Source organism: Mesoplodon mirus, assembly GCF_964341445.2.
Source record: "Mesoplodon mirus genome assembly, chromosome: 11".
Taxonomy (NCBI): domain Eukaryota; kingdom Metazoa; phylum Chordata; class Mammalia; order Artiodactyla; family Ziphiidae; genus Mesoplodon; species Mesoplodon mirus.
Genome location: NC_138987.1, coordinates 54,931,939 through 54,945,710, shown reverse-complemented (window position 1 = coordinate 54,945,710; position 13,772 = coordinate 54,931,939). Strand labels below are relative to the sequence as shown.

At 40.8% G+C, this 13,772-nt stretch overlaps 1 protein-coding gene across 1 annotated transcript; it reads right to left on the bottom strand.

The window, feature by feature from the left end:
- Nucleotides 1–3,343: 3,343 nt before the first annotated feature.
- H1-7 (H1.7 linker histone) lies at nt 3,344–4,543 on the bottom strand (the record flags this gene model as incomplete). Its single annotated transcript, XM_082635306.1, is given in 3 exon segments — nt 3,344–3,496; nt 3,498–4,268; nt 4,433–4,543. Coding segments are annotated over 3 exon segments (1,035 nt in total).
- Nucleotides 4,544–13,772: the final 9,229 nt, after the last annotated feature.

The following is a 13,772-nucleotide window of genomic DNA, read 5'->3' as shown; positions in this document are numbered from 1 at the left end:
GCAGCCCAACCAGACAGCCTTGCCATGTTAGAAGTCCTCAGAGGAGAAAGAAGAATAGGAGAAATCTATTGCTTTGAGACCACTGACAAATGGAAATATTTTCATGTTCTGAAAACACACTCCCCCCAGTGTGTTGGAGAACACTTTTCCCTACAAGAAACCTCTAAATTATTAAAACACTCAAGTGTATAAATGAATTCTAAACTTCTGACCTTTCCCTACATAAAAAAAAGATGTAGAGCTAATGAGTAGATGGTGAGGCCCCACTCAACATCTATAACTGTAGTGAAGAGAGCACTGGATTTGCAGTTAAAAGTCAATTTCTAAGTTGTACATTTTCTAAACATTAGCTTTTTAATTTAAAATCTAAGAGATTGTAATGAAGTAAAATGAAATAGTGCATGCGAAAGTATAAACCACCTTATAAATGAAAAAGCTATAACTGACAATTATGTGGAAATTTCTACCTTATTTTTGAACAAGTTACAATTTATACGAATCTGAAAATGTGTTAAATGAAACACATTTCTATGTGTTTCCTACAATTCCCATCACCTTCCCTCACAATAGAGAACCACTTAGATTTTTTTGTGTAATCTTCCAGAGTTTCTTTATACAATTGCAAAGAGATATATTTTCCTTCATTTTACACAAAATGTAGTTTGGTATACTCAATGTCTTGAATTTTTTCCACTTAATCTATCTTGGGGAGCTTGTCATAACAATACATAGAGAATCTCCCCCTTTTTGTAGCTGTATGCTGTTTCACTGTATTGAAGGTTCACAGTTTAACCAGTCCCCTAGTGATATTTCCATTAATATCATTTAGTGCAATGCTGCACTAAATACCTTGGACATAAGTCTTTTCACAAATGCATTAATATCTAAAAGGTAAATTCCTAAAAGTGGTTCCGCTGGGTCAAAGGACATTTGAATTTGTAATTCTGAAAGCCAAATTTCTTCCACTGGGGTCATGGAGATTTACACTCTCACTAGCATTGTATGTGAGTGCCTGTTTCCCCACAGCCTCACCAATGGAGTAGGTTCTTAAACATTTTAGATTAAAAATGCTGTCTTATTGTTTTAATGTACATTTCCCTTATGAGTAAAGTTACACATTTTTCATATTTTTAAAGGCCATTTGTATTTGTTTTTTCAACAACTATTGAATATTTGATGCTAGAGGACATTACAACTCTAAAGTCCAACAATTTTCTGATCATCGTTACACTAGGCAGTTGAGATCAGAGGTGAGCAAAGAATTGATGTCAGCGATGTTCTATTTGCTCTGACCAAGGTTAAATACCCGAATATGCCACTAGAATGTGAGCACTGAAAAGTGGGGATTATGTTTTATCCATCTTTATTCCCAGCAAAGGGTTGAGAATCTTGCAGACACTTAGTCATTTGTGAACAACAGGGATAAGATGAGCTATTCTTGGGAATTTCTTCCACAGAAGTATGGTCTAGATAATCTGGATAGCCTACGTATGAGTTAAGGTCATTGCTCATATTTCATCAGAACCACCCTAAAGCTTATCAATGAAAAATAATCTGAAATGACCATTGTTAGCTATGTAAGTTATATAAGTCTGGCACTTAATAAATTTGATAAGTTTACTGAGTGAATGAAGTCTGCTTAAATGAAGAAATCATCATAATACAAACAGAAGCATGAAGATTCTTAGGAAATCTAGAAAACAAATTGTTGTCAGTGTCCTTCCCATCCTAACTTAGGGGAAAAGGATTTCTAATTCCAGACCACCTTGTTCTTTAGGTAAAAACATCCTGGGACTATAAAGGAGCAATACGTCTGGCTATCATAAGAGCATTTGATTAATTTTGTTCTAACTGTGTTCAACCGACAATGTTTCTCATTGCCTCTTTTCAGGTGTCTATTTTCTGACTGTTTGCTTCATTCTGCCACTCACAGACAATTCAAGTGCACAATAAACCTAATTACAGCAGGGGCAGATTTCAAAGTTCAAATCATCTATTGATGAGATACACTGCAAGCATTTTGCTGTTACACTGTATAGGCTTAAAGCAGTGATTCCCATTTAAGGGTGTGAGAGTGAATATTAGCATCACTTAAGTCTGTTTGTTTTAAATACAAATCCTGTTCCCCCTTGTAGAAGATACTAGACTTTCCTGGGAAAAGATTGGTCAGGTATACTCTAAAAAAACACTGATGTTTAGTCCCCTAGGCATCATTTCTGTGTCCTGTCATGGCCTATGGCCTGAGAACTACTCTCAAACTGTGCTTAGCCCCTGCTTTCAGAACCAAAAGAAATCATACATTTGCTCCAATTTGGTATATGCTTAGTACATGTTGTTTTTTTAAGAAGAGCAAAGACCTAGCTATTCATTATTTAGCCTTCTCCGTCTTATATTTCTGATATGCATTCTGTATATCTGAATAGTTTCCTCTCTAGGAGCTATTACTTTCCCAGTTGATAATTCCCTTAATGAATTTTGTCAATCAAAGCATATACCATGATGTCTAAGTCCCTCTTATCATTTTACTGACACTTAATATCACCTAAAATAATCCTAGTCCAATTCCAACTATTTTTTACAGAGAAGGAAACCAAGACCATGAATGATTAAGTGAATAACTCAGCTAAGGTCAGAGTGGCAGAACTCTGACTAGAATCCTGGTCTCATTAAGTACTGATCCAGTGTAGTTTTCTGCTGTAGCACATTATGACTCCATCAAAAATTATTTATACTCGTATTTAACTCTCTGTGATAAGCACCTACCATGTGTCAAGCCTTGTGCTAGCTTTCACACACACTGTTATTTAACTAAGGATTAACATATGAGACATTTTCGAAGTTAAAACAATGATCAAATCAGGGCAAAAACTACAAACCCATTACAATCAATTTTGGGAGAAGGGACTTTTTCCTAAAAGGAATTTCAGGTAAGAACACTTTGGATCAGTGGGACCACTTAGCCTAAAGGCTGTCTATTCTTCACTTGCCCCAGTGATGCCCACACTTCTCTCCTTACATGCCCGTCCCCCCAGAACTCAATATGTATTTGCTAGGGTATCTAACATTAACTCAACACTTCGTCTAATCCCATGAAGTTGCTGGCTTTCTTCTACCTGTTTTCTTTCCTTCTGAAAGGCATTTTCTTGGCTCCTGCAACAGGAACCGAATCTCAACTCCTTTTTCTCTCTTCACCCGTCATGCTTCTGCTACAGGTCTCACCTCAATACCCGCCCCCCTTTCCCTTCCAGGTGTGACAGAGAGAGGAAACAGACACAATGTGGTGGAAAGGTCTTGTAAATAGTTTTGCCCATTTCAGTGAGTGTGGAGCTGCTCTCATTGGAGCCTATGGGGAAAGGCATCTGTGCCTGGAGGAAGGGAAGTTGCTCCCACACCGTGGAGTCCCGGCTGCATTCTGAGGACCTTCAGATTTAATGGAAGTCTTTGTGCGAGCAGCCCTTGGGTCATGAGTCTTCCCCTGCCTATTCGAAGCCCTGTCGGCTTTTAACGGAGGTTGGCTTCTGGATGGTACATTTTACCAGCTTCTCCGGGGCCTGTTTCTTCGCTTTCCTGGGCTTCGAGCGTGGCCTCTTCTCGTCGGGGGTCCTGGGCCTGAAGTCTTCCTTCTCGGTCCGTCCTCTCCCATCGTCCACTGCCTTGGCCCTCCCTTCCTCCTTGGCTCTGGAACTCACTGGTTCCCTGGCCCTCATCCTCGTGTCTGCCCTCAAGCTCTGTCTCCACACTTCCTGGGCCTTCTTGGCCGCCCTGCGTCTCCCGCAGCGCCTGCGTGGGCTCCGCGTCTGCAGAGGGGTTCTCCTGGGCGAGCGGACACCCTCCTCCAACCTCGGGCATCCCAGCTTTCTCTTAGACTTCATAATCTTCCAGATCCTGAAGAAGCCGGCGGCGTTGCCGCCGCTGACCCGGAGGAGGATGCCTTTCTTACGAGACCTGGACCCTTCGCGCGAGTGGCGGCTGCCCTTCCTGCACACTCTGTAGCCGGCATTTCCGAGCTCCTTTTTGAGAGCTGCCAGAGTCAGCCCTTTGTGCGCAGCGATGGCTTGGAGCAACAGCTGGGCCACGTTGAGCACGGAGAGCGGGCGCCGCCTCAGCGGTCCCCCGAGGACATTTTCCGTGGTCTGTTGGGTTTTAACTTCAGCACGTTGGAATTTGCCCATGGTCTCGTCCCCTTCGGCTACGGCCCCGCTCCCACTTCCGCGGGGCCGCTGGCTTTGGACCTCACTCACCAAGGTGTGAGCTAAGGCTGAGGCCGGCTGGGCCACGTCACAAAGGCAAGTAAGTCACGTCCTAGTAAGAGGGCGGCAGATTCCACGCAGGTAGCGGGTCTTTCTCACTTTGAATAGCCAATCAGACGCTACTTCCTTCTAGGTCTAAACCAATCCGGATTTTCAGAGCCTATGCAGACCTAAAGAATCACCTTCATAATGTCCAGGGTTTTGTTTCCTGCTCTTATGTTCATACTTCTCATTGATCTTGATCTCAGCCGCTTTTTGAAGGTCACTATTTTTCCTGTGGTCCTGCACGCCATCTACCCACATTCTCCAAAGTGAGAGAAGTTGCTCCCAACCACCCACAAGTAATACGATGCCTTTAGAAAGTAGGTGTAGTAGTCTATAAAACACAACCCGGCTGAGAAACTCCCACTTTTACATCCCACCAGATAGATATATGCAGTCATATCTCCCTGACTCTCTGCACGGTGGATTTTTTGGAAGAGTATGACACAAAGGAAGAACCCACTGTGGTCCCTCTATCCTAAACATAATTCCCACACCTAGGAAGTTCAGATGCTTCATTCAATTGGATTGGAACAATCCAGATTCCAAATAGCCTAAGAACACTGGTCTAATCATTATTCTCTGAACAGACTTTGTGCTTTTCTGCTTCTTGTCCTCTTCTTGGATTGCCTATCCCTTCCCTGTCCAGATAAATCCTGCTCATCTTTCAAAGTCCTACTAAATGCTTCCTTCACTGAAGCCTCCTCAGACTCTTTCAGTCAAATAATTTCTCTCCTTTTAACTCCCACAATTACTTCTGCAATCCTATACTGTTTTTTCTTTATTTTAAATTAATTTGGTATTAGATGGTACAATGTGGCACAATATTTAAAAAAAGAAAAAAAACTGGACCTGGAAAATATGGATACATATCCTAGCTCTTTAATAGCCATATGACATTAATAATCCCTTAATATTTTTGAATCCTACTTCTTTATCTAAAATAAAAATAAAAAGGCTTAATAATCCCTTCCTACCAATATCATAGAATTATTGCAAAGATTCAAAAGAGGTGATGGTAGATAACAAAGGGCTACTCAAATATAAAGCATAAAATTAGCACAAAGTTATTTTACTCTGAATGTTTATGTCTTTCCAACTAAATAAAAAGGTCCCTGAGAGTCAGACAGTCTTTGAATTTCTATGCCCCATGCTGTACCTAACACTATCCTTCATTATATATAGCAGGCATTTGATTGAGTCTGCTTAAGTTCCTTGCTGGTGAGGAGGCTTTCTCTGGATTGAGAAGGAAACTCCCAGAAAATCAGGAGAAAAGAGCAGGAAGAATTTCAAAGGACTGGAAATGAAGGCAACCAAGGAAGCTAGCTGCTCGTGGACCTCTTATTTTGGACACAGTTTAGCTGGGAATAATTCAAAGAATACCTCAAATTGCAAAGCATATCATACTTTTCCAGAGAACATTCACATATAATCAGCAGTCATAGGCTAGACTGTGGCATTGTTTCTTCCAGGAATCAAAGTTCCAGGAAGTTGCTTAGACCAGTGCTTCTTAAACTTTAATGTGCACTTACTTCATAAAGTGCAGATTCCAATACATTAGATCTGGGATGGATCCAGAGATTTTACCTTTCCAACAAGCTCCCAGGTAGTTCCTGGTTAAAACACAAGTGTTGGGTGGTGGGGGAGAGTAGACAATGAAAAGGGAAGTGGCAGGAGATGAGGCTGGAAAGGTGGGTTAGGGCCAAGGTGTGAAGGACAGATACAATAATAATGACACAGATGTCAGTGGTCACACAGTAGTACGTGGTAGAGTTTGGATTTAAACGTAAGTCTACTTAATTCTAAGGCCTGAGCTCTTAAAACTACTATGCTACGTTTCCTTTTCTCCAAGGTTGACCCTTCCCACCCCCTTATACATCTCCATCATAGACTAGAGGGAAGTTTATAATCACAGCTCAGAATCAAGAGTATCTATAAGCACTCACTGTACCTTCTCCCAGTCTTTCAATCAGGGCAGAGTACTGTGATGCTGAGGATCTCCAGGGGCAGGGGCTAACACATCAGCACAGGGACAGTGCATCAAGGAAGAGTTGCCAGATGGAGAGGCATAACCACATGGTGCTGATTTCTCCCATTTGTGTGGTCTCTTGGTCTGGCTATTCTTCATGGTTGCATAGGCCAGTGGTCACAGGATGGGGCAAGCACCAGAGAAAAAAAGAAACAAAAGTGTTTGCTTTGAGAATAGGAGGAAAGTCAATGAAGTCTGATCTTCAAATCAGCTGACTCCAGGTAAAAACAGGTTGGCTGCACATAATGGTATCATCACAAAAGAAAGAAAAGAACCAGATCAAACAACCATGTTTATTGATACCCCTGTGGTTAGAAAGGAGGCCAATTGGAAACCTTTGGGAGAGGCAGAAATCAAAGGAAAAGAAATACATGAAAAAAATATCAAAAACACCTATGGCAAAAAAGAGCAAACATTTTGACTTATATATAACCATTCATTTCACATAGATTTCTATATAAATATGCTGTAAGTAATAGAGGAATAACCAAAAATGGGAGGTAGGAAACAAATGCCCCCCCACCACTCAGCTGGTTCAGAGGACAAGAAAGCCAGTTGACATTTTCCATAGCACCAATCCCTCCCTCTTTAGAATAAATCTACTTGCTAGCCCCCATCATCTGACACCCCAAAAGGAAAACATACTTCAGGAGAAAATGATTTCTTCAGGAAAAGAGTCAGTGCAAACCAACATCATACCCCCAATCAGGAAATACCAACCCCAGCTCCAGAAATATAAGACTGAACTATCCCTTCCAATTTTAATGGTCTATGATTACAAACTAGAAGTTATCACCTAGAGAGGACAGTACCACCCTGTTGTGAGAAAGAGCAATAGCTCTTAATTTCTGGAAGTCCTGGGGGCTGGAGGTGGCAGTGGGTCAGGGGAGAGGAAAAAGCATACTTGGGAATAATGTCTGGTCATAATCCTTCTGCTTCAAGTTCCAGAGCAAGATCGTTTTGTCCTTGGTTGGAAACAAGACCCTTCCTCTGGGGTAGTCATGCCTCTATGAGGTGTCTATAGAGTATCTTCGTTGATTTAGACAATAAGCAACCTTTAATTACTATATTAAATTCTAAGAACATCAAGGTTTTGTTAATCTCATTCCCTCATACAGAGTTATATAACTCTAACTTCACCAAGGACAACTCCATGTCAGAGCACAGCAAAATTTAGTAGCACACTCTGATCTCACTTCAATCTATATCTCACTGCCCTTCCCTGATCCACAGGCCTCGAGTTCCCAGGGGCTAGGTCTTTCTGACTCAGTTATCTTGCACTGATTTGATTTATCTCTCCCCAAACTGAATGACAGAAACCTGTTCAACAATCTATTACAACTGACCTTAAACTGCTAGCTCTTTTTTTGCAAAAGTAACTTGCCATCTCATTTTGCTTTATATTCTAAAACCCTTTTCCTTTCCTGAACTACTATTGTGCCTTCCACTTTAATGCAAATAACCCCATAACAGTCATCTGAGCAAATAAGCCCACTAGTCCACTCATGGCTTTCGGGAGGACTAAAGTGGTTTCACAAAAAGGAATGCGAAGATAAAATATCAAGATTCCTTAAAAGCATGGAGACAGTCTGGCAATTGGACATTCATCATTTTAATCCTCAGCACAACTGTTCAGAAGGGAGTACAGAAAATCTAGATCCAGGTGATCTTACTGGAGGACCAGGCAAACCTCTCAGCAATTAGCCTGCAGATATGAAGATCTGGTCTCTCTAACTCCTCCCAAGAAGCTCTAAGCATACCCATCCCCACATACATAAAATCTATATCCCCCCAAAAAATGACAGCAAGAAAGAAATATGGGCTTTGGTATTACTAAAATCCTAACCCAAACAAAGATATTCTATACAAATTAAGCCTTTCATCCAAGGCTTATTAATAGTTAAGTCTTTCCATGAGTCTAAAATATGGGACATCTAAGAACTGTTCTACTACAGTCAGTTAAATCTCAAGCTGAAAACCCATTTCTCTGAGGATTTATACTTTCAACATGAGGCTTGGGAAATCCTAAGACACAGTCATGCTGCTCCCCAATAACACTACATTCTGGGCATCATTCAATTCTGTTATCATAATTCCCAGCCATCCACCCCTTTTCAAATTCCCAGAATACTGTACAAATGAAGCCAAAGCAGAAACAGAAATTTGCAAAGTAGCAATCATTTACCATGTATATGTTAACTCCTATAGTCCAAGAATTAAAACATCTCATACCTACATGCCCAATTTGATATACCAATCCCACCATGAAGAATTTTATTTCTATCCTAATCTATAAACACCTAAAATTCCACAAAATTGAATTCATTTATATTTCTATCCTAATCTCTAAACACCTAAAATTCCACAAAATTGAATTCACTTATTAAAAATTGCTTTCCACCAAATTGAGTAACCATGTAAATAAATGTCCATGCTAAAGAATACAGCCAAAAGCAGGCTTTATTTGCATTCCCATTTAACAATACACAGTCTTGTATTGTACTGCATAACTTCCCCCAAGTTTTTCTTCAAAATTCCAGTTCTAAGTATTTCAATTCAAAAAACAATTTTCCATTTCCTGGGAAAATAACACCCATTTTTAAATTTTAACACAACTACTCTCCCATGGATTTTTGTCAGCCTTTGATCCATCTAGGGAAGAAGAGCTACTAGTTATTGAAGGCCTATGAACCAGGCATTATAATTAGTTATAAATTATCACTAATTCTTTCAATAACACTGAAAAGTGGATATTATTCACATTTACAGATGAGAAGGTAAATGGTATATAAAAGAAAAATGTCAGAATGAGAATTCTCCACACCTCACAAGTAAACCCAACAAGGATCTCAAATTTTCCTCTTCCACCTAGGGAAGAGAAATTGCAGCACCATCTCTCTTTTCTTGTATCATCTCACTAATCAAAGCTTTGAACAAGCAATACATATTCTCCTTTTCCTACCATAATTTCTACCATACTAGCTATTCCAGTTACCAGTTTATTGCCTCTCCACCAAATTCACCCTTTGTTGCTGGATATGTGAAAATGGATCTGGGCCTTTTAAATATTTTTCCTTTTCCAGCTGACATGATGTTAAGCCTTGTCAGTAGATGGCACTGGAGGGACACTGCAGGAGGAAAGGGTTTTTCCTCCTTTACTCAACACAAGAAAATTCCTACTGGTGAGAAATGCTGTGAATGTAATTAATGTGGAAGATGTTTCAGTACTACTCTTAACTTTCTATGCATATGGGAATATATAATGAAGAGAAACCCTAAGAGTGTAAGAACTATAGGAAGGCCTTTGGTTATCACTCATCCCTTTGGATACATATGAGAATTCACACTAGAATAGAACACTATGAACATAAGTAGTGTTTTTGAGTCTTTAGCATTAGATCTGCCCCTGGAGGGCACGAGAATTCATACTGGGGACAATCCCTATAAATGTAATTGATATGGAAAGGCTTTCAGTGTAAATTCTACCTGCACTGCACACAGAAGACTGGTGAGAAACTCTATGAATGCCATGATTGTGGAACAATCTTCAGGAAGCACTCATGAGAACTCACACTGGAGAAAACCCTATGTTTGTAATCAATATGAAAAATCCTTCAGGAGTAGCTTTTCCCTTACTGTGTACAACAGAACACAAAATGGAATTCAGTGACTGTGGGAAAGCCTTCAGTGCTACTTCATCCCCTAGTAAACATGACAAACCACATCAGAGAAAAGCCCTACGAATGTAATCAGTACAGAAAATCCTTCCACTGAAGTTCTTTGCTCAGTGTGCATAAGAGAGTACTCAGTGGGGAGAATTCCTATGAATGCAATGAATGTTGAAAAGCACTTATTGATCTTTCATCCCTTAGACAACCTAAGAGAATTCACACTGGACAGAAATCTTACGAATGTTACCAATGAGTAGGGGGCAATTTCTCTATCTTTAGGTAATGGATGAGCAGTCACACCACGGAGAAACACTTTGAATGTCATCAGTGTGAATGAGCCTTCTATTTTGCACAAGATAAATAACACAGCAGGAATACATAAGGAGTGTGTATCCCTCATCTTTTACACTGGAGAAAATTTCTTTAATGTAATTAGCAGGGCCAGGTTCTTGGTCATGTGACTGGTGCAGTCACACAGGGCTCCATGCATGAAGTTTAATACTGAGGTTGCTATCTAAAAATTCTTAAAATTCTTAATAACTTTATTTTTGAGTTTGTGTCTGGTAAGTGAAATTGTATGGGACAATTAAGCATGAGCTGGAAGCTCATGCATAGTCTTGCCTCATACCACCCCCTGCCTCTTGGGGACAAATTCTCTATATCAATATATATGAGAGTTCTGAAATTATTTTTACAGCTAAGTATTATACAAAAAAGTCTCCTTTGATGCTAATATACAAAAATATGCCAAAAAGAGGTGCAACCTTCTCTACAAATACTAAAAGAAATAAATACATGGACCTGTGGACCCAGGCTAGAAATCTGGATTATCTACCAATACTACAACTGCAAGATGGCTACAAACTTAACAGATTAAAGAACTAACTTTACAAAGCACTTAAACTGATTCAGAAGTTATACTATTAAAAACATAGAATTCTACTATTCATATTATGTGCTAGAGAATCACTTATCTAGCATAAACTGACACAAAACAGCATGTGCTGGAAACAAATCCCACATATTTCAATCCCCACCCTCATCACCACCAGAAGTAGTTTTGTCCTTCAACAACTACACTGCTCTTCTAAAACAACAGATATGATGGTCCAACACTCAAGGATAACTCCAACTTAAAATCAACCCAAAGTTTTCATATATAAAATACTTGGCAAGTTTTTCCTCTTACACTGGATTCCTGTTGGCCTATCAGATTCCACCTTTCATAGATTTCAGGAAAACTGAGGTACTCTTTCTTTGCCACTCATTTCCAGTTTCCCTTATTGGATGCTTGGGAAACATTCCCCTTCATAGTTCCTGTCCCACTTTCTTATATGCTTCCTCCTTCAACCATCAAAAGAATAAAAGTTATGGTTTAAACTAATTTTTTAACTATTTTTAAAACCAATAGGGAAAAAGCCTCTAGGGTCTCTGTCAATAAAGTATGTTTAAACACTAGCAAAAAAAGTTCGGTTTCAGGATTAGTATCCAAAGGCCTTAATTATCCAAAAGAGGGTAAAATCACATTCATTTCATGTATCAGAATTCTAAAATATGACTTTCCAGAAGAAAAGGACCAGACTACAGATAAAATACCTAGTCTGCTGAGAACTATTATTTCGGCACTTTAAGAACTTTCAGATACAGCTGCTCCTTTTTCCTAATCTACTAGTTGCTTTTATCTAGCCATTCTTTATATGTTCCTCACCTGGGTCCTTTCGCCAGGATTCAGTTGCCTTAAGATCCTTAAGATACAGTACCAAGTTTCTTTCTGCCTGTAGCTGGATAAGGTTGAAGAAGGCACCTTGAGTCCTAAAAAATTGAAACAATATGTTAGATAAACGAATTCTGCCCTGTGTGCAGCCTCTGAACTTCAACAGTTATTTTTCTTTTCAAGTAATATTTATATCCTATTTTTCTGATTCATATAGGTGTATTGTTAAGAATGTGGAAAATACAAAAAGTGCTACAGATAAATAAATAAATAGGGGCTTCCCTGGTGGCGCAGTGGTTAAGAATCTGCCTGCCAATGCAGGTGACACAGGTTCGAGCCCTGGTCCGGGAAGATCCCACATGCTGCAGAGCAACTAAGCCCGTGCGCCACAACTACTGAGCCTGCACTCTAGAGTTCGCATGCCACAACTACTGAGCCCACGTGTCACAACTACTGAAGCCTGCACGCCTAGAGCCCGTGCTCTGCAACAAGAGAAGCCACCGCAATGATAAGCACCGCAACGAAGAGTAGCCCCTGCTCGCCGCAACCAGAGAAAGCCTGTGCGCAGCAACGAGGACCCAATGCAGCCAAAAATAAAGATAAAAAATAAATAAATTTATAAAAATAGATAAATAAATAAGAGTATTCCTAAAGGAGCCTTAAAAATGAAAGCATCTACTCTGAAGAAGTTAGGGCAGGACTTTTTTAGAAAGAGAAAATTAAGGACAGGGAAAGAATGCCCAAATAAATTGACTCCAAGGAGGACTGCTCCTCCCGTGGTCACAGAGATGTAGGGGTTTTCAATCCATAAAAGCCAGGGAAATTTTCGCAAAGAAAATTTGAGAAATTTTCTCAAAAAAGTGAATCTTCCTCCTGTTCACTTTACCCGCACTGATTACATAATGAATCTCCATCTGCCTCTTTCATTCCTTCCATAGTGTTTATCATTTATACATTCTCAAAGGCATAAACTAGCAGTAACACTGGGAGTTAATTTTAATAACACTGCTTGTCAAAACTTGCTGATGGGCAGGAGAATGAGGTAAAGAGAAAGCCTCAGTGCTCAAGGCCACTACAAGCACGCTAAATGGAGAGCCTGTAGTGGGAAAGAACATCAAAAAACCGTCAGAAAACCTCCATTAACGGGTCTTCTAAAAACCGGTTTCAAAAATTCTTAATCTTTCGCACCTCCAGAAGCGAGGGGTCACAACAGGAAGTCCTGTGAGTGATGTAGGCAGAAGGCCTGCCAGCGAGGTTGCGGGGGCCTCAGGAGCTCAGAGTAATCCACATTAAAACGGTGGTTTCCAGAAAACTTCTTTCAGAGAGAGGGTAGAGCCTCCCAGAGCTGCCCCGCCCACAGAGGAAGGTAACCCAGTGCCTTGAGGACCGGGAAACCATGCGCCCAATAGCAGTGAAGCCCAGTAATTAGGGCACTGCTTCCCCTCCCAGGAACCCCCACTTCCCAGAGGTGGGGGGCGGGGAAGCAAATGTTGGCCAATGAGAGCAGCTTTCCGCTGGCCCCGCCCCTGCTGTGTTCCCACCCTTTGCCCCGAGACGGGAGGTAGGAGGCTCCTCAGAGCCTAGCACGGGAATTGTGAAGGAAATTGGTAACCACTGGCGAAGAGCACGTGCCGAGAGGGATACCCAGAGCAAAAAAAGACAAACAGTTAAGGCGTGAAAAGTCTCTATTGGGGTAAGGCCAAAGAGCAAAAGGAACGCAGAGAACAAAGGTTACTTCGCTAGGCCGGGGAGAGGAATACGCTGGCCAAGTGGACCGCTGAGGAGACTCCTGAGGTGAGGAAGAGTTGCTTATCAAAGGACTAGGCTGGGCAGAGAAAAGGAAACAAGGCATTTAGTCAGAATGAACGGCGTGGGCAGAGCCAGGAGACGGCCTTTCCCCAGCGCTTAGAGATTTCTGAATATTTAACGAAAATACCCTTTCCCTTCCTGCGTTTCCGCCTTTTGATGTTCTTTCCCACTACAGGCTCTCCATTTAGCGTGCTTGTAGTGGCCTTGAGCACTCAGGCTTTCTCTTTACCTCATTCTCCTGCCCATCAGCAAGTTTT